This window comes from Larus michahellis, chromosome 2, assembly GCF_964199755.1.
Source record: "Larus michahellis chromosome 2, bLarMic1.1, whole genome shotgun sequence".
Classification (NCBI taxonomy): domain Eukaryota; kingdom Metazoa; phylum Chordata; class Aves; order Charadriiformes; family Laridae; genus Larus; species Larus michahellis.
The window spans coordinates 54,195,535-54,217,634 of record NC_133897.1 but is presented as its reverse complement, the minus strand read 5'-3'; the positions used below and the strand labels follow the sequence as shown (position 1 = coordinate 54,217,634).

Below are 22,100 nucleotides of genomic sequence, written 5' to 3'. Positions count from 1 at the left end.
GTTGAAGAGGAGCTATTGAGTTTCATTTCAAGGGAAATGAAAGAGACTGTGTTCTGTATGCAGTTCTGTCTTGGACCTAAAGTTACAATGTGCAGGGCATTTTAGATGGCTTTAGCCTGAGCTGAGGTTAAATAAATAAACTGTGAATTTAAGTGCAGTTATCAAATACTCAGTCAAACAAAAAATAAGACTGCCTTTTTCATATAGTCTTGGCCTTCTCAGAGGTGCCGGAGGAGGAACTTCAGTATTAAGGGTGTTGAAAATAGCTAGTAAAGCAGAAGCCAATGCTAATAAACAGTTTTGGAAGTACCGTGAGTGGTTTAAGCATAGTCTGGATTATTGTTGTTACTGTGTTAAATCACAGCAATCAAATAGCCAAGCATCCCTTTGAATGATTAAGTGGAATGGCCGTCAATGAAAAACCTTCAGGCTGTATTGCAGACATAGGGATGGGTGTGGTAGTGGTCAGGTCTCCCAAAAATTACTTTGGATGCTGTTGGAGATACAGAGCAGGGTGTTACATGATATTTTCAGAACCTGGCAGGTTGTAGTTTGGTTTGGATATTTTTTGTGTACCTTGGCAGGCATGCATATCCCTGCAGCCATACAGCAATCTGCATTAATGGCTGAAGTAACATCTACTGGTGAGGCAGAGTCAATCAGCAACAGGCTGCTGTTGACTCATGACTTCAGTTGATTCATAATCCCATTGAGCTTTGTGGGTCACTCTTTGTTCCCACCCTGAAGCCCAATGCCAGTTCCTGTCATGATTTGAATACCCATCGATTAAGAAAGTAGATGATGTGCTTTGTGGACAAATGAGCACGTGCCTTTAGAAGAGCCTTGTATTATTTCCATCAGCCAATTAAGTTAATTAAAATTATTTGTTCACACTTACAAAAGTTTCCACTCAAAGTTTTAGATAGGTTGCACTAATAGAATCATAGAACCATAGAATCATTTAGGTTGGAAAAGACCTTTAAGATCATCGAGTCCAACTCTAGAGCTCAGCGTGTCAAAATGACACAGAAAGATCTCACAAAGGTAAGTGATTTATTTCAAACTGTGTTCAGACTTTCTTGTCTTCCATATATATTTCTGTCTCTCTTGGAAGAGCCTGAAAAAACAAACGAGGCTTGAAATGTGCCAGATCTGGGTATTGTCATGTGAAAGTGGCATCATATGCCAGATAAAGGAATTTCTAGATCAGATTTGAGGGAAAGAATAAAGACACGGAACATTTTGATGCTGGAATTTGGAAGGTAAAGAAGTATTAGAAGCATTTCTAGGAAGTCGTTCAAAACAATCTTGACTTGAATGGGAAGTGGTGTTGCAGCATCTCTGAAGATAGGTATCTCAGTATGATCCAGTTTAGTTTTACAAACATAAAGTTATTTAACTTGTCATCCCATGCATGATGTTTCATAGATATGAGAATAGCTCATACTTTTTTAAATCTGTAACTTGTTAAAATCACTAGCCATCCTTTTCCAAGCTACTGCACAGGGACCTAGCCTGGTAATGCGTATGGAATCCTTCAGGCAAATACTATTTCTGACAGCACAAATTGAATTGTCCTGTGTGGGTGGAGAAGATCTGGCCATGTTAAGTGTGAGCCAGCAGATGATTCCACCATGCTTAAAGGAACTGTCTGTCTTGAGCTACTTGATTAGTCCTTACTACAGCCCATTAAATGAGATGCTAATACCTGGACCTATTTCAGAAGTGCTTCTGTTTTGCTGCCTTCCAAAAGTCATGAGAGAAGGATAAGGGCTACTTTAAATAGTGTATTTGAAACTTTGTTACACATTGTTGTTGTTCACGTGTTTTACTGTTTTCTTGTTCATCTTTTGTAGTTTAAATGAATACTGGTAAAACTGCAATTTGATCCTCTACTTTTCATCTTCACGCACTGTTGAATGAGTGGTTTTCACACTTTCCCAATCATGTATTTCTGCTGGCCCATTTCCGGCAGATGATCATATCTTTGCACCTTTAGCTGGAAATACTGTAAGGATGATGTTTATTTTCTTGTTTAATGTGATTTCATGGGCTGCAGACCATGACTTCATGGATGACAGATTGGAAAACACTCTTACCATTCCAAGTAAGGGTTAAAAGCAAAAATGACCTATACCTTAACTCACAGCTCCTTTCAAAACATCTCATGTGTGATGTGTATTGCCTTTCTTCTAACAAAATCTCTGATTATAGCAACAAGACTTGTAAACTGCAAATGCATTGGGAGAGAAGCAATAGCATCCAGCTTGTTGCAAGATCCTAGCAGAAGCAGATAATGGGTAAGCACAGTGGGACTATGTCTACACTTTGATAGATCTCCATGTACTGTATTTAGATTTCACTTCTGCTGCAACAGAATCTCTCTCAATAACATATCTCTCTTTACATTTTTGCCCAAACTATCACCTTGAGAGGCTCCAATGAAGCTTTTGGAGCTCTATATGAACTTTAATGTAAAGCTCTCCTGCAGTGAGAGATCAGAAATGCCGCGTGTAAAAGCCAGAGACTCCTTTGAGAACACTTTGGAGACAGAAAAGTATCTCTTTCCTAAGGAGGTTTTAAACAAAATTGTGTCGAGTTAAATGTAATATATGATCTAGATATTTCCTTGGGTGAAGTCACCGGATTCTTTTTAGACTTAAAACCTCCCACAAAAACCCATACCAACATTACTTGCAAGTCATGCGCACAGTGAAATGCAAAATATTTTAAAAAAGGAAAAACAACCTAATTTTCTTTTTGTTGCTAAATGAGCGTTGTTCATTAGTATTTTGTATTTCATTCAGAATATGGATGTAGATTTTTAAATTTATTTTATTTTCTGTTTCACCACAGTTCTTTTATGCTAGAATTTCAGAGATCGTTAGCAAAATCAAGGAGGGAGAGAGGAAGAGAAAAGGATAAAAATTATACACAAACTACTTTTATGTCTCAAAGATTTTTCCATAATCAATATTCTAACAAGTTTAGATTTGAAATAACATTGAAATACTTACATAAATGCATTGATATCACCACTTTTGGAGTATAGGTTGAAATGTGTGATAGCATCAGAGAATTGCGGGGCACTATTTAGGAAAGCATTTAAGGCTGTACTTAGATTCGTTGTTAAGAGTGCTTGTGCATTCAGCCAACTTGAACACGTACGTGATGCATTCAGTTCCACAGACCTCAGTTGATCATATGCTTAAGTGATTGGACGCAGTTTTCTGAACTGGAACTGGAGCTGGTTAAATATCATGCATGAGTAGTTGGCTACTCTCTGAATTAGTAAGCCCGAGTCTTAAAGCACTGTGTCCTATAAGCTAAATAGGAGCAGATTCATGTTGTTGAGGAGAACTTTCACTGGCTTCAAGGTGGCTTGTGAAAACCTGCATGTCCAGCTTCTTGGTGACACACACGTTATTGCATACGTAAATATGGACAGGTAGTGGTGGCCTAGATGCTCTCTTCAAGCACAGGTTTGTAGACCTTGCATGTGTCAAGTAGGGAAGAACAGCATTAAGTTGCATCGAGGTATAAAGAAGTATAAAGTCAAGTAGGTTACCTTCAAGCATGACTAATCTGTCTTTAGGCAGTCTTCAGGTGTTTCAGGTAAAACAGCTCCAAAGGCAGCTCTTTCTCTGCTATATAGATACAACTGTTCAGTTTGGGAAACCTGATCTTCCTACTTCAAGAGACATCATTTGTTTGCGTTAATTAATAATATTTAATTGATAATATTATTCTATTTATCAGAATAAAAAGAGAAAATCCGTTATCAGCTTAAAAAATATGTAGTATGAAAATTAGGCTCTACTTCTGCAACAATTTGCATATTTGAGAATTCCTGTAGGACTCCTTAAGTTCAGTGGAATTACTTATGCATAAACCATGGTGTTTTCAGTACCTAACCTTAAATCAAGGATTGTTTTTTTTAACTATTTGTAGCATACCCTTTCAACTATGTGGGGATTTGGAATTTGTTTCTAAGTGTTCCAAGACACTGTTTAAACTTCCTCCAAAGTTGGACAGAACTGCAAAATGATTGACAAATTGAAACATTGCACAACAAAAGATCTCCTTCTCACTGTGTTTCGGTGTATTTTCTGGAAATTGTTTACCATATTGGACCTATAGGTTGTGGGGTTTTGTTCTGATTTAGCATGTTTGTCTTTGCCTTCTAAGCTTTGTTCAGACCTTACTAGTGAATAAGGAAGTAATCTTAACATTACGTAACTGCCAGAATGAAATTGTTTGCTCTTCCTAGCATCGTTAGTGTCCAGTTCAATGAGAAGCCTGTAATTTAGGACAGTTAGTTGTGTTGCACTGTAATTAAATCAACTCATTTACGATGTGAATTTATTTTGAGCAGTGTCCTTGCAGAAAACAGTAATTTCAACATAACCTGCTTTTGTTGTGGGAATCCCATAGCAGTGATGTTTCCTGAAAATTTTGTAATTTTATTGGTTGTCTATAAAAGTTGAGCATGTTTTCCCTAAAGTCACAGAAAATTATGAAAGCTATATTGCTCCCTTGCAGTCTGACTATACTTGGTTTTTATTGCTTCCTGAGCCCATGAGAAAATCCATAATACTTTTAAAACTGTTACTTTCATCATTTCAAGCCTTAGACGCGTGTGTGTTGGCTTCTACTGCTCCTTCTGGAGGTGCTAAAAGGCTCAGTCCTGCAAAGTGCTGCCGTCCTCCTGGTTCTGCTGATTTTGGTGTGAGGTTGGAGGGCCCAGAAATTTCTAGTCATCGTTCAGAAATGCACAAATTTGGGCCTTAAGGAATCCTTAATTGGATCATCAGATCTGAGTAGCTTTACGATTTTTGTTGTGAGTACTGAAATTGCCATTATAGCTACTACAATATGCCTTGAGATATCCAGGGGTGTAGCAGGGGGTGACTCTATTTCCACCTGTATCAGACAAGACTGATTCCAGTGGAAAAGTAGTGGAAATAACAAGAATTACAAGTCTTTGGTATAGTGAGTTATTGAAAGAGTCGAGATTATATATGAGATAAAATATACGACCTGCTATTATATTACCCCTCTACCCCAAAAAATCATCCTTTCCATTTGCAAAGATAAGATTTTAATGGGGAGAAGAAACCCCCCCAAAACAACAATAATAACAAAAAATCAGGTACAGATTTTTGATGAGCAATAGAAAGGAGTTAAGTGTCCATTTAGAAGAAAATTCATCTGTTACTTTAATACAGGCTCTTTTTATTTTGTTCTTTTGCTTTTAAGCCAACACTGAGACTTATCAAAAGATTCTATTTGGGGAAAAAACTCTTAAAGCATTTTTCTCATATACTGTAGCTTAAAAGGAATGTGTGAAATTCAAGATTGGAAAGTATTACACAGAAGTATTCTTTTTCCTTTGTTTTTTTTAAACACATTTTTCCTCAAACCTGCCTCTCTACCGATGTCTTTTTTTCCCACAAGGCTCCAAAGGAAAAATGACATCAAATGGTAAAATCCTGTTGTATGTTATTTCCAGAAGAATGCATGGAAATACTGAATATGATTTTATCATTTGCACTGTAATGTTCCATTGTTAAAAGGAGCAACACACTGAAGAGTATTTAGTTGCTGAATACTTGATGGTAAGCAAAAACTGATGTTTCTGTGACTATTACAAAACACTCAGGAATTTGTAGCACCTCAGATCTCTTGTGTGTTAACAGGAGTTAGAAATGGAAAACTCTTGTTATATCAGCTTGACCATCTCCCTGACATCACCAGATTGTTGTCTTAATTGTGGTACTAATTTGCAAATGTCATAAGTCATGTGGCTTCCGGCACTTCCCTTGAGAGAATACATGGCATTAAAGCAGCCTTGAATGTTCCTTTCCTTGACTTCATCTTCTTGATCCTCTTTTGTATCTCTTCGTTGCACTAAACAATTCCTAATGTTGCTTTGCCTTCAGCTGTTTTATTTGTCTCCCTCTCCTCTTTTCTGTTTTCCACAAAATCATACAATTATTTACGCTGTTCTTTTTGGAATTTCTTCTATTTTGTTGTATCTTTCTGGTACTGAGGAGCCATGGGCTTATGTGTACCGTACACTAAAAAGAAAATGTTGGAAATCTCTACTGGAAAAGCTGATGTTTATGTATGAAGTTACTAAGTTGTTTTGTGGCCATACAATTTAAACTTACACAAGAAACACAACACAGGCCCTAAATGCAAGTCAATATCAGACTCTATTCATAAAAAGGTGGGGTTTTTCCCCTATAAACCTAATATACTTTTTATTTTATGTTTTGCCGAAGCTCGTGTTGGATAAAGCCACATATACTTTGCATGTACGTATTGCAGCTACGTTTGTTGAAAGCTTCATTCTGACGATTATATCATACATATTAAAAGGATAACCACAGTATTTTGACTTAAGATAGAGGTACACACTGACAAGAGTAGAGTTCTGTGAATAACTGGCGGGTTTTTAAGTTTCTGACTTTGAAGCAAACAAATTAGAAAATTTGTTATTTTGGGACAACCTCCAGTGATTGATTTAGGTTTCTTTTTTTCTTCTCGAATGAAGTATTTTGCTTAGACTTCATACCTACTAACTTTTTAAAACCAAACCAAAACAAAAAACCCCAACATTATATTCAAGGAAGTTTATTTGCAATACTTCAGTGTGAAATGAAAATGCAAAAGATTTTGAAAATATCAAAAATGCTGTAATTATTTACTTTTTTTTAGCCAAGTTGATCCGACAAATTCAGCAGAAAATTGACCGATGGTTTGTTTGACCTGCGTTTGCAGTTTTCTGAGGAAAATCATCTCAGCTGAAAAGTTTGCTCAATATTAGCGGACGTTACATAGGTAGATGAGGAATGTTTGAAGCTGTACTAACAGAGGGTTTATAGGTCTTCAGATGTCAATTATGAGCTGCAGCCAACCTACCTGTAGGAGTAGAAATTGACTGTAACGTATACATCATATCCGTGAAGGATCTTAGATCTTCCTGCAGGCAGACACTGGGTGGCTGTCTCCAGGAGTAGGATTCACTGCCATTCATATGAAAATGGTGGAAAATCTTGCCCTAAAGCTAACCTACCCCTGGAGTTTTGCCTATCTGTCACGGTGATCGCTTGTCTGGGAAGATAAAGGATTTGTTAATAGTCAGCTGGCTGGTCTGTCTGTCTGGGAAGTCAAAAAAATAGCACAGCTAATCAAGCAGGCAAAAGACTGATTACTATAGCATTACTGCTCCCCAGGACAAAGTGAAGAGTTATGTCTACCCAAAACCAAAAGAGACCCTGTTTTTAATATATTATCATCTGTCTGATCTCGGCATACATGGCCCAAATTTTTTTTTTTTTTTCTTCTGACAGCAAACTGTTAAAGAGCAAGCATTTCTGAAAAGCTTAATAGGATTTTGGGTTATAGTGAATGGGAAGACATAAGCATGAGGAAGAATAAATTGAAGCATTGACATTTGCGTGGCCGTGATTAGTTAAGTTTTAGGTTTGTATTGTGCGTATTTGCCTTAGAAGCCACTGAATTAATTTACTGCCCTAACACAGGCTGATAGCTAATTAGAAAGAAGGAAGGTTTGGCCACTGAAAAGCCAACTCACTTTTACGGATTTACTGCTTGGCAAGAAATAACTGTTCCAGCTGAAATGTGTAATTTGTGACTACTTCTTGTGGTCATCTCTAAATAAAAACAACCATTTCTCAAAAAATTTGCAAGCTTTCCCAGAAAAATATACAGGATTTGATAGGTGATTGTGATAAGGCAGGTATTTGGAGAAAATGGGCATTTTTCAGCCAAAAATTTAGCTTAATTGAAACTAAATTGCCCACAGTAATGATCAATTACTTCATTGCTGCTTCTGCTTTTTAGGCAGCTTGTCTTCCTGCAGGCACATTCAGTTTGCTCTGTAATAATTTTTGGATTTTGGTTGGTGATTTTGAGGTGTTTTTTGGTTCCGTGCTGCTTACAGAGCTCTGCATTGCTTCAAACTAACCAGCATCCCATTCCTCTTGTTCTTCTCACTTTGATATCTATAAATGTAGGCTAGATTCGATGTTCTGGCAGATCCTTGTTTCTTACACATTGTGTTTATTCCAGCAGTGTGTGGGGGTATGTGCATGTCTGTGTGTGTGTATATATATATATATTTATATATATTTATTTGACTGGGGTCATTAGAAGAAGCAGCTGGGGGAATTTTTGGTCATGTCACTGAATGTTTTTCCTGATGTTCAAATTTGGTAACTTTCTATTAGAAACATTTGATATGTCTTGAGTATTTTCCAAATACGAAGCCAAAGAAAGACCTAAAGAAAACATAGAAACTTTGCAACATTATAAATGTAGGGGTCTGAACTGTACTGTTTACAGCTTGAGTACTTGATAGTCCCAGGAACTGTGAACTGGTGCACACCTCCTTACGTTACCCAAAACAGGTGGACAATAATTCAGTCTACTTGTTCAGTCCTTGGACCCATTGGTGGCAGCTCTAATGCTTCTTGGTGTTGGGGTTTTCAACAGAAAATTCTGTAGTAGGGATGTGTATGGGTACGTGTGTGTGTGTGTGTGTGTACACCATATAATGTGATGAAAGTTGAAGACAACAGTATTATACAAAACAAGCATAAGTTATTAATTATCGGCATAAAATTAATGATAGGGATATTTATTTGCTGTATTTCAGAAAACAAAGAAACAAAACAAAGAAATTGCCTTGGAAGGGACACTAACTTTTCCTAACATGACCCTTTTCATAGTAGGCCTGAGTTGCCACAAGCCCATGTCTGCAGTCTCCATTGAGGGCTACTGCCGAGGAGCAGGAATGCACAAGAACTTTGTAAGGTGTTTAAAAGTTAATTAAAAAAAAAAAAAAAGTGGACACTTGGTAAATGTTGCCTTTCTCGTTGTTACCTCCTTGTTATCTCCATTGTGTTACACTGCTACTACATGTCACTATTAAGTCAGAATGACAAAAGGAAGATTTTTAGCAAGGTTTTTTAAGTTTTGTGGGAACAGACCCTGCTGTCCCCACGCTAAGAGCTGCCCCTTCTACCGCTGCTATTTTGTGGCAGTTTAGAAACTTAACTATTGATAGCGTCATATAGGCTGGACTTGCCATGTTAGTTGCAGTTAGTAGGGGGCATATTTAAGAGTGAGTGATGGAAACTGTTGTTTCACATTATCCATCCTGTGGTGCGTGTGGTCCCTTAGGGCAAAGAAAAGTTCACTGAATGAAGGCCTTTCTCTTGGTCACACTACTTCCTAAATGAAAAGCAAATTTATTTGATTTACACAATTCTTTAATGAATGACTCAGTCCATGCTTCCCACTCATTCAGCTACCATCAGTCCCCTTTCAGATACAAAACTCTGAGCATTTTTAAATTATGTATACAATGATCAGTGACTCACTGGTGACTTGGCAGGCAGCGCAAGGCTCACTCTCAGTTTATTATTCCATAAAAAGTGATATGGAATACTGATCAAGTCCAGTTTCTCCCGTTAAAGCAGCGTAGGCAAGTTTGTAGCTTGTCCATCATGGTGATCACTGCATTAGAGTTGATGATTTTTCACTAATTTTTGCACTCCAACTAAATTGTGTCCGTTTGCTTGGGATGAGCAAGATATTGTTGCGTTCTTAAACTTTCTGAAAAACACTTTGGATTGTGTTCATGTAATAAAGATTATATACTAAGAAAAAGGAAGCTGTATATGTTTCCTCAAGCAGTTTATAATGATAAAGAAAATTATTATCAGCAATTAGATGGGATTTCTTAGAGAATTATCATGATTTGCAGAAATGTGACTTGAAGGTGCTGGGAAAAATGTATTGTCTTTTGTTAACAAAAAACCAAAAAGCTATTAACTTTGGTCATTCGGAACATTTAGTCTTGGATCAAAATTTTTATGAAAAACAGTTAGTTTAAAGCCGTAGTTTGTTCTAAAGCTGTTTTATGTCGGGTCTAGAAATAGCAATATTAACCATCAGGCCATAAGATGGGGTGGTTTTTTCCTCTTTTAGGTGGGAATAGCTGAAGAAAAGGGTGCCTCCCTTCTCTAATTTAATCTGAACTCAAAATAACTTTTGTTGTCTTGTTATAACAGCCCTTTTTTCTGAGTCACTGTACGAAAAAGAGACCGGGAAGCATTGGATATTGTAGATCAAACAGTTCAAAGCCAACTTTGACTTAGTTTTATGCATGCTTCAGAGTAGACTAATGTACAATAGTATCCAGGAAACTCGGCCAGTAATTCATAAGAGTCCAAAATGTTCTCCTTAGGATGAATCATAGCAGCATAAATGATAGGATTGGAGAAGATGCTTTAGGTCACCCAGTTCAAGGCCTGTGTATCTTCCTCTTCACTAATCCCCACTAGGATTTCATCTACCCTATCTTTGCAAACTTCTCATATCCTTGACTCAGCCACCTCCCTGGGTAGTTTCTTCCATTGCCTAATTGTTTAACCTGAACATCTTTAAACCTTACACCATCATGCTTAGTGTGAACAATTTATGACTACAGAAAACGATCCTTTCTCCTCCCTTCTGCCATCATGCTCAAATATCATCCCTCCCTTTAAATGTTTTGGGTTGTTTTTTTTTTTTTTTCCCCTCTGGCTGCATGAATAATAATTCCAGGAAAGCTGGGGTTTTTAGCTGTCTTTGCTTCTCTCACTGTGGCTGATTTTCATTGAACTTTCAGTTTTCAAGACTCAGAAATACATTTTGATCTACAAATAAACTTTCTGTGAGTCAATAATATGTATGCTTTTCAAGAGGCAAATTAACACAACTGTGTCTTTGTTTATAGAAGCTGTTTTCATGAGGGCGCTAATGTGCTTTGACTGACAAATACACAAAAAAAAAAATTTGAGGGTTTTAAGTGGCTGAAGGTGGAATCTGTTTTTGACCTCAGATATATGCACTCTTGTGTTACTAATCAGGATATCAATTTAATCATATATTTTAATTCTGTTTTAAATACTTGCTTCCAAAAACTCTGGGGGTTACCTGCTGCAGAGGAGTTAAAATTTATGACTATTATTTCCAAAAGCAGCTTCTCAGTGTTGATAAATAGAGATGTAAACTTTTTAATATACATTTGTCAAAGTGTGTGCTCAGACCAGTATTATTCTGGTAGGATTTTTGGATGATCTATAAAATAAAACATTGAGAACTTCATAATAGGGGATCTGAAGATGGAAGGAAGCTTTTTTTTTTCCTGATGAAATGAGGTAAAGGAGCCTTAATCTACAGAATTTTTAGTTTTATAACCTGTATTTCTTAGGATCTGCCTGAGCTTGTCAGAATATACTGATGAGAAACCTCTCTGATGTTAATCATTTCACTTAACTATGATACAGCATGTGCCAGTTAGATCAATATGAAATTTATGTTGTTCCCCTAGATGACTAATAAATATTGCATGTTGAAAAAACACAGGGTAGAGGTGGGAAAGCTGATTGTTCCAAGCCGTGTTTTCATACTGCCTCCCATTTTGCAGTTACACAATAAAAATAGCTTCGGTCTGTACATCACCTGTCAGCTCACCTCTCCCACGCTTTACTCATGTGGTAGTTCTTTGATCCATGCAGAAGTATTCCAGGTTCCCTATAGCCGTGTGTAGTGCTGTTGGGCAAAGTTGTGTGAAACTGAGGTAAATCCTACTATATTACTTCAGTTCTGCCAGCCCATAATTACAGTTAATGCATTAAGCTTAGCGGATCCACTGTGTTTCATGAGCTTGAAAGTAACCATTCACCTTGCCCATTTTGGCATGGCAATTTGTAGAAATAGACACAAGGGTTATTTATAAGAAGCCAACGTCATGGAAATAACAGGTTTTGAATGCGGTATCTTGGGCACTATTTTATGGCTCAAATAATTTTTTTTAATTATAATTTTATAATTCTTAATTTTTAACATGTTATGTTTTCAGCTTAATAAAGGAAAAGATGCAAAAAAAAAGAAAGGATGTAATAGCCTTTTCATTAAGATTTTAGTCCCTCCCCCCGATATTTTTGTAAAGCTCTCTTCCTTAATTTCCGTGCTGTTATGCTTCTTAGATGTCCTCTAGCCAGTCGTCAAATGTATGGAGGTTGAGGGCACAGTGTAGCGGCAGTGTCACGCGTCTCAAGTGTGCAACGTAGAGGGCAGTGCTAATACACAGCTTAGTGCCTCTTGGTCTACGGTAAATCTGCGGCTGTTCTTTTCAGGTACAAAGACCTGACCATAAACATACCCCCTTTTTGTTTCCAGTATGAATCACGTGCATGTCCAGCTTTTGTAAGAGTGTACAGAAACCAGTTTCATAGTTCTTGCAAACTCTTTTCCTTGATTATGGTGGGAAAGTAAGATAGCCTCCAGTATCTTTTTATGTGGTACAAAGCTGTAAAGAGCTCCAGACGTGATCTCAACAAAGCTATATAGCCAGGAACAGCATTAACTGTGAGCTCTGCAGTGGCTCCTCTGGTCCTACACTGCATTGAGCAATGTGGGGTATTTCACTGCAGATGCATGACTTTAACAGCTTTTTCCACTGTGCTACTTCTGCAGGGCTTTCCTCAGCAAGTACGTGTGTTTAAGATTGTTATTTCCATGATGTAGTATATCCTTTTATCTTCCCTCAGCCTTGGTAATCTCTTAGTCCTAGATCAACATTTCTTTTCCCTCTCCACTATTTGTAGCTCATCTTGGTTTCTTATAATCCACGCATTTCATTATCGTGCTACCTACCTCCTCCTTCCCCTGGATCATTAATGAAACAAGATGGGACCTGCTGCTGGTCCCTTTGGCATCCCAGCATGTGCTATGTGCTAAGAACAAAAGAACCACCGTTTGAGGGTGACCTTTGTAAACGCAAGTCAGCTCTTAACATGGTATTTCAAATTGTCCTTTAAAAAACAAAAGAAAAAAAAGTAGACACTTCAGTAAGGGCAACGTCTTAGCCCCTTGGGGGCCTTGGGCTTCCAGCTGTTGATGAAATTTTACTGCTTTAGTTTTTTGTATCTCGGCGATTTTATCCCGGATATCCTGCTCTTTTAGCTTCACTGATCCTTTCCTTCAATCTCAAGGCTTGAGATAAAATTTGTTCCGTTTAGTACTGTCAGCCATGAAAACTATTGTAAATACTGAAATCCCCAAGCACCAAAAAACATTCATAGTGTAAAATAAAAACTGAAAAAGAAATCTAGATGTTTTTGTTTATGTGGAATTGCACAGATCTAAATGAAAGCATGTTCTTCTAAAATTACGTAGCCTGTCGGTGCTAAATTCTGTGTGAACATGACTGTGAAGGTAGCCGTGCTGTCGGGCGACTGGTGGCTTGGCTCTAGAAGACCTGGATGCTCAAATTTTATTCTGCTGACCTGCTGGATCATTTCACTTCATGGGGTGTATGGGGATTTCAGCCTTCTTCAGAGATGGCTCATAAGGAAAAAACCAAAACACCAAAACCCATAAAAGCTGTGTGTTAGTTTTATTATTATTCATATATCATTTGGAGGTGGTGCCGATTTATTTTGGATTGCTTTACATTTATTAGAAAAGGATTTAAGTTTCATTTTCAGCTTAAAGTAAGAGTGGACATGTAAGAAACTGCTGGGTTAAATAATCGCTTTAATTTAAAGTCATGTGAGTATAGGTGTATACAAATCTGTATTATTATCCACTGTTCTTTTTCTCCCTAGATATTCCAAGCAACTTTTTGTGAGTTTCTGCCCACTTTTCCAGTTCTGTCAGGTTCATTATTGCAAAGATTAATATCTGATCCAAGATGGATTCTTCTCTTGAACTGATATTTGAAAATGGGAAACTCATACTCTTAGTTTAAGGCAGAAGTTACCTTCAGTGCAGGGGTTTTGCTGTTTTCCCCTTGCCCAAAGTGTTAGTTTTATATAAAAAAATAATTCCGTGTTAATGAGTTTATGGAGCTTAATTTCCTATTGTTTTGCAATTTGTGTTGCAAGTTCTACCTAGAAAAAGGGGCAGGCAAAATGCAAATAGATTGGAATAACTGTGTCTCAGATCATATGTCCAGTTGTTCTCTGTTGGTTTTGATGTACAAATAGTCTGTGATTTTATGACTTAGACTGTATCATCCATCATATGCATAAAAGAGCTGATGTGAAATTGCCCTTATTGCCTTAATTTTTTATATTTTCTAAACTTGTGAGTGCTTGAATTTGCACGTTATGCGTTTTTATCCTGTTTTGCATGTAATAAATTGTTTCCTCCAGCTATAACCAAGGCTTTTACAAAAGGATGGAATCAACAATCAAAAACTGCATGTAGTTGCCAAGTACACTGAATTTTTAAGAGTTTTCTTTCTGCTTTATAGGTTTGTCTGAGGATGCAGCAGAGCAAGCAGAAAAGCCATGAAATCTGAAGACAACCCTCCGGAGGAATTTCTATCTGACATCAAATGCATTTATAATGCAGCAGTACCAGTCCCATTTTACTCTGTACTGCTTGCACCTTCCAGAAGGAGAGGACTGTGCTAATTTATACAAAAAAGTTCCATTCAAATAATTTTGGTTTGGTGTCCCTGCCAACTACTAGCATCCTTTCTGTGAGCAAAGTTTAAGCACTTAATCAACTGTGGTAGGGGTGTTGTGTTATGTTTTGTGATATATCAGTCCTTTCTAAGGATTCAGTCGATTGATCAAAGACTGTTTACACATAGTTAAAATCAACCTTTGTTTCAGGATATGTTTTATCTTTTTAAAAAGATATTCTGAACTGTACCTCCCTTTGAGATTATATTAACATTTGTTATATCACAGTTTTGACAAAAGATAACTATCTCGTTTCCTCCTGTACTAATGTTCACGATTCCAGACAGCTGAATTCACCACCAGAAGAAAAACTGGTAATCCATCAACTTTTTTTTTCCCCTCTCACATTGCTTATACAGACTCCTGCTCTCTAGAGATATAGAGTAAAATATCGTTACTGGACATAAAGGGCAAACCCTTTTCCCATTAACTATGTCAGTATGAATGTGATTAAAGTTTACAGTGTAAGTACCTTGAGCACAGCAACACATGGATCTTTTTATGGTTACCTGTGATTTCTGTTTTTCTTGTCAGTCAGTCTGTTCTAGTTATGGGTAAGATTTTCAAAATAACTATCAATTTTTGAGTGCCTTAATTTTTATTAATCCAGTTGGAGGGTGCTTTGAGGGTTGAGTTTTTAGAAAGTGCTGAGTATTTGCCTTCTGAAAGTCAGGTCCATGCAAGGTGCCTGAAATGCAACACCCAACAGCTGAGGTCACCTTTGGGAGGACCTTGGCCTAGTGTTTGAAAGCGTCAGGCTCATGTCTGGATTCCTGAGAGTGAGTTGAGATATCAATAAAAGATACTCGGAACTGAAAACAAATGAGACCTCGGTCAAGTGTAAAAATAGTCATTTGAACGAAGCCTTTCCTGGCTGTTGCTGGTTCATACCAAAATAGAAGTTGCAGTCTTTTGGACGGCAGATATAAAAGGCACTGCTAGTCTCAGCTTAGTTTCTGGTGGATGCAATTGCACGAGCCATCTCCACATCCCATGCTCCTGTTGGTTTCCTCAGCAGGGGTTCACCAACTCCTGTTCTAGCTGTAGAAGTCCCTCCTACTCACTTTTGTGCTGTTTCAGCAGAGGTTGTGACAGTTCTTGTGGTCCGTGCTTACTTGATCTGTGGATAAAAAGGAGACGTTGTATTTCAGGATGTCTTAAGCCATCAACCTTCATCATCTCCATATCTACTTTCAGCCTCTTTGCATCCACCCCCAGAACAAAAACAACTTTGCACCACTTGTGCATCTGCTGCTTAACCCTCTGGTCCTACTCTGCCTCAGTAAATGTGATATAACCATGTTTCATGGAGCCTTTTTCAACATGTTAGGTATTAAACAGAGCTAAGTGGCCAGGGAACTGGGTAAGGCTTCTGATACCTCTAGGACTGAAGCAGGCAGCGACTCCCAATAAAAATGACTGTGTCCCCCAGGATACCTCAGATATCTACAAGTTGTGGGGCCAGAAATCTTGCTTCTTTCCCTGGAAGGAAAAATCCTACCCCCTGCTTGTTATGGAGTGATTCTCCTGGCTGAGTTTTCTTCACTCTGATCCCTCCCCTGTGGTTTTTGTCAGGAGGGTGGTATCCAACCCATTGTCAAGGTACCCTGCTGCGCTGTGAAAATTACACAATAAAATAATCTCCTGTAGTCTCTGTACACACCTCAATGACCAAAGAAAATCCATGGAGAACTAATCAATTACTGTAGCTATTAGGCTTAAACTTTAACTATAGATCTCAAATCTTCTTTTGTCCTCTTGTCAGCGGCTACTAGGTAATCTAGAAAAATCAACCACAGTTACTACTGAAAGCCCACACCATAATGGTGTAGAATCCTAGACCAAAGAATCCTAAGCTATAGGTGTATAATATAGCTAGAAAGCACACTACTATGAGACTTCTGTGAAACATATTACCCTGTCATAATTGTCATTTTGAATGTGATCCCAGTGCTCAGAGCTGCCTCGTTTCATTGGGAGTTTAGGGTAAACAACGAGTAGGTACTCAGGTCAATTATATCATCCACTCTTATTTAAGTTATTTTCTGTTATTTTAAGATGTAAGGCTCAGAAGCACTCTCGTTTGCCTTCTCTGCTCCATGCTTTGTAAAATGAGGTCTCATGAGAATAGTTTTACAGACGGGGGAAAACATACTGGTAATAAAGAGGAAAAAAAAAAGGTAGAACTGTCTATAGTAGTAATGTATGACCTCTTTGTATATTGCACTAAATTGCGGTATTTGATAGTATCATCCGGATCTAAAAGAGAAATGTAGTTGCATTGAGTAAAAATTACTTAGTTTCCCCCAATGCCAAATAGTCTATCCAACTCAGAGGAAGGAAGTAATTGAAATGCAGTCATTTATGCAGCAGGGTAAGAGGAAACATTGTAAAGTAATTCTTAGCAGTTTTCAAATGCAGTTTGAATTTTTAAGAAAGTTCTTTTGGGCTGGAAAAAAATCAGGCCAATTACAGGAAGTTTTGAAGTTAGGGAGTTGGCCAACTGAAAAACGTAAGGCAGCATTGCTAGTTCAAGGGGACCAAATGTTTGGTTCTCATCAACAATGTTTCTGAGGCCAAGACTGACATTGCTGGCCAATCAAACTATTCTGAACAGGATTTTAGAGTAATGCCTGGTCAGCTTTTCTGCTTGGCTTAAATATGCGAGCCTGTCTGCATGTTTAGCTATTCGAGGAGAATTGTATATGTTTAGGTGGCTCACAGATAAAAACAAATTTTAAATTATCATTTTATTGAAGTTAATTTTGTATACATATATCTAAAAGGAATTTTGTGACATTTTGAAAACCATGCTGTGAGTCATGGCAACTTTGTTATATTTGTGCTATAGCGCTTTGAGATGCATTTTTATAAAATAAGTCCTAACATAAAGCATATTCTTTTTTTTGTTTTTCTGTTAAACAGGTAAATGCTTCTAGAGTTTATTTTCTTGGTAGAGTTTATCTTCTGAATGTTATTGTCCAAGGGCTTTTCTTTCATTTTGTTTTTGTGCTGTTGTAATTTAGAAAAACAGATTAAAACAATTACTACTCTGATGACCAAAATCTGGACGTCTGGGCTCTGATGATATTTTGGGCTTTGAACACAATGCTGAGTTCAAACTGTGGTTTCCAGCCCCAGATTGATTCTTCTGTCCAACTATTATTAAACTATAACACAGAAAACCAACATTTCTTTACTTTCAAGGCGTTGAGTTTCACTTTATAATGTCTTGTCTTTTTTTCTGTTCTTCAGCATTTACTGTACAGCGAGCATTAGAGATAAGTTTCAATATTCTTGTGTTGCTTATAAAGAGTAATTTATGCCATAAACAGAAATTTGCTGAGCAGAGATTGTATTTCTATGTGAAGTCCTTCCAGCATAAAAAAAATACAAATACGGGGTATGCATCATTTTGGATAAGTGTCTTTCCTTCTTATCATAATATCCTGTTTATATATAATCTATTTAAAGAAAAACTTCTGCGAAGGTGCTGTAAAATACATGACGTGCTCCTGAAACCACTCTTCTGTATTGCTTCTTTATTTGAAATTAATCTTGAGTTTCCCGTAGCCTTGTTTGTTGTCACCCCTTGCCGTCATGCTGCTTTGTTGATTTACTCGTAGCACAAGGTTCCCCCAGTATTTATGTGGTATCTTCATATGCTGTTTGCAAGTGACTTAATTCCTTTGCTGTTCAAAGGTAAAAGTTTGCATAGCCTTCCGCTGGTTCATGAGCCTTGATCCTGTTGAGGGGACAGAATGCCCTCGGGTCCTGTTGAAACAAGTGGGAGGCCGAGGCACTCAGTGTCTACAGGGCTGGGTTTATAATTAGCAAAAGTGACCCAAGCTAGAAGTGGTTTTGAATGCATTTCTATGAGAATTTCTATGAGTTTCGGTGAGAATTTATTGTAATATTCCAGTAGGCCAAGTTGAACGCAAGTTTCATATTTCCGTGAAGGCTGAAAAACATTGCTTGGTTTAGAGCCTAAAATGCCTCTCTACTTGCCTGTCTCCTGTCCTGTTAATTCTTATAATGGTCAATAGTATTAGGAATTATTATTTCTGTCCTCCTTTGCAAGATAGCTATGTGTTTGCTGAGTAGAAGCTGCTAATTTCAGGGAATATACTTTATCCAGGAGACCAGCAGATCACAGCAGAGACACTTAGCACTTTTGTTAGCACTAAATGTATAGCAAGTGATTTAGTTAATTATGGGATGGAAGCATTGCCCAGTTAAATCATTTGACCTGGTGTTCTCTGACAACGTGTCCTGATCGCTGTACCTTTACATCTGCTATAGCAAGGAGTACAAACAAATGAAACATGCAAGCATATTTAAATAAGTATAATTATTATTTTAAAATACTGTGGTGTTTTCCAAGAGTTTCATGTTGTCAAAAGCAGGAAAGGGAGTAAAATACCATTATGTTTTCACACATACTCATTGTAGGTTGATGTTTCCTTCACATGTACTGTTATGTGCTTAGATTTACTACGTGTGGATGAGGCATCCATGCCTGCAGATGAATCTGCTGTATTGAAGATTTCGGTATCCATCCTCATTCCTAAAGTCAAAGGATTGAGCAAAATCATGTTCTTACAGCAGGAAAAAATTGCAAAAGTAACCAGAAGCCCTGGAAAAGATCCACACCCTCAGGCCGGGGGTAAAATTGATGTAAATTGATGTTAGCTGCAATGGGAGTATTTTCCACTTGATATCGTATGAGCATATTCTATTATTCACTTATTTTCTAGCACCACTTTAACATTACACTCTCATAATAAAAAATATTTCTTTTGGAAATTATTTTTGGCAAAACCAGTTAAGACTCCAGAGCAAAATGATAGCAGTGTTTGATAAGATATTTTGATTCATCTTTATAGGCGGAATAGAGACTTGGAGTGCTTCCTAAGTGGGAATGATCATTGCGGATCATAGCTCACCCTCCACCACAGCTCCAGCGGGGTGTAGACCGACAACATATTAAGCTGCAGAAACAAGATAAAAGCTGTTCCAATTATGTAAGTTGTTGCCTGATCAGAAAACTTGAAGGGAGGTCAGTCATCCTGAGTCATTACTGTAACCTGATTAGAGGCCCAAATCTACTTTCGTTGAATTTAACTATTTTGCCATTGATTTTGACAGGAGAGCATCCATGCTTTTCTACTGGAGGCTGCATGTCATAATAAGGTGACATATAAGCACCGTTTAACTCCTAGCTGGGTGATGTAATAAATGATGAGGGTCGCTCTAAAAGGTCCTGTTCCCAAAATACAATATGCATGAGGGTTAGCTAGGCAGTATTAATTAAATAGCTGCTGCATTCCACCCCAGAAGTGGTTGCTTTTCTGTAGAAAGTGATGCTGCGTGTGAAAAAATAAAAAGCCAGAGGATTTTATACATGTTACTTCAGCCACCTATGAGATGAAGTCACTCTCGGGATGATGTATAGCAGCTTTTCAACAACGAAAGCACCACTATCAAATAGTTTAGGAAATCAAGCAATGAACAGCATGCTCCCCTCCTGCTCCCCAGCCAAGAGAGTATGGGAGGCAAGTATTTCCAGGACACGTTCTATTAAGAAGAATGCACTTACTTAATTTGGCATTTGATCAACAGAAAGCTTGGCCCGCTATGTTTTAAAAAGTTGCCATGGTTTCTCTAAATTGAGGTTGTTATTATTATTATTATTACTATTTCCTGAATTTCACGTACTATTCAAAAATTGGCACCTCCAGCCTCCTCTCATCATACTGAGACATTTTATCATTGTTAATGAATGTAGCATAGGTGCTATTCTTAGACAGCCTTAGGAAACAACAAGGGTTTTGATCCAAGGATGACTTGGACCAGTCCTCCTTACTTTGCTAAAGCTGATGAGACCGTATTGCAAAGTCTACAGTGTGTTTGGGAAAGAAGGGAGTTTTTATTGTATTGATTTTACTTATTCATTTTAAAGGCTAGACCAGTTCCACAGCATCTTGGAAGTGTTAGACAATATGTGAAGAATTTGGTCTATAATAGATGATATTCCAATTCATTAGGAAGCAAGCATTCAATAATTAATAGCTTCTTCAAGTACCCACAATATATTATAATCATGATAGGATTCAATTACAAGAGACATAAAGGGAAGTATTGTACTTTTTCTTCCCCCGATGGTTTAATGAAGTGGAGGCAGTTGGGATCCATAAATATTGGAGAACAGTCAAGTTGCTACATATATAACAGGAACTGTTTTTTCCAGCTGTCTGGATGTGTAGTGTCTTCCTTCTGCCTTAGCAATGACTGTTACGAGGAACTGGTGAGAGTACAGCTTGGTTAACGTGGTGCGATTGCTTCTGATCCAGTAGAAACAAAGGGAGTTTCTCTTGGCAGCATGTATGAGTGCCATGTTCCAGCATTGACTAGAAATTTCATGGCGGTGCGACACGTATCTTTCATCATGACACTGGACAGCTGCTTTGCAGACTTCAGAGTGCACATCCCAAAAGCAGTTGGGAAGCAGTGACTTGTGAGAAGAGCATTTTGCCCATTGCTTTGGGCAACAGTATTTCGGCTCTAAGGATTCACCCCCTCTGGCAGTGACTAGAAGGCCTGGGAGGAGGAAGAGGAGACGCAAGGAGCTGGATTCCCAGCAGGATTGTGTCCTAAAGCTCCCATGCCAGCTGCCACAGAGAAACATATTCTCCTGAGAAGTGGAATCCTGCTTCACCTGGGTAAGACTGTGCCCCAGGATTAGGACATGTGGGTGTTTGGCGTTCAGGCCGCAGGGCTGGATGCAGTGATAAGAACCAGCTTGACATCAGTAAAAGAAGACTGAAAATGAATGTTTCTGTGGCCAAACAACTACATCTTCTTGCTGACGCCGTGTCAGTTATACCTATCTAGTCCCACAACACTGTGAATCCAGAGATCAGGAGTCACAGGAAAGCAAGGTCCAAGCAGAAGCGGATGATACTTCCTCAATGCAGGCAAGCAGGACTGGAGAAGGTAAAGGGTGGTCTTCTGTGTAGGTGCTACAGGTGAGGTTGGCAAAAACAAGTTGGAAGAGAGTTGTGAATGTGCAGGTGGCTATAGACTATGGATGGACTTAGTGCATTAAGAATTGATTTTAGTTTTCTGGTTTTGTCTCTTTTAACAAAGTCATTCCACATTCAGCATCCATTAGCTCATCTCATGGGGACTTTGCTTTTAGTCCTTCTCATCATCCACATTTTTGTAAATAGCAGTCACTCTTGCAATCATGTCATTCATTTCTTTTTTTTTGCTTCTTTTTTGTTTTCTACCAGATCCCATTGACTGTAAGCTGATGATTTTGCCCAGCAGCCACTTTGTAGATGTGTTTTAAAATCCTGAAAGAAGGAAAACTTGCAGCAAAATGAGTGTTTTGGTTAAACCTTTGAAATACAATGGTAGCTATTCTTCTCTGGGATGAATAACATTGCTTTCAGCATCAGGAAAATAATGAATGGAAAACCAAATGTGCTCTAAAGAAGTTGAAGGGTTTTTTAAAGGGCTACTGCCCAAGTATGTCAT

General features: G+C 37.9%; 1 protein-coding gene across 3 annotated transcripts in view; it reads left to right on the top strand.

The window, feature by feature from the left end:
* BBS9 (Bardet-Biedl syndrome 9) overlaps positions 1–18,077 on the top strand; it is a 298,867-nt gene extending 280,790 nt beyond the window's left edge. For all 3 annotated transcript variants that reach the window (XM_074575478.1, XM_074575477.1, XM_074575479.1), the window contains one exon: positions 14,342–18,077. In XM_074575478.1, coding sequence (XP_074431579.1) covers positions 14,342–14,382 — 41 coding nt within the window. In that variant the 3' untranslated portion in view covers positions 14,383–18,077. The remainder of the gene's footprint in view (positions 1–14,341) is intronic.
* The last annotated feature ends 4,023 nt before the right edge of the window (positions 18,078–22,100 follow it).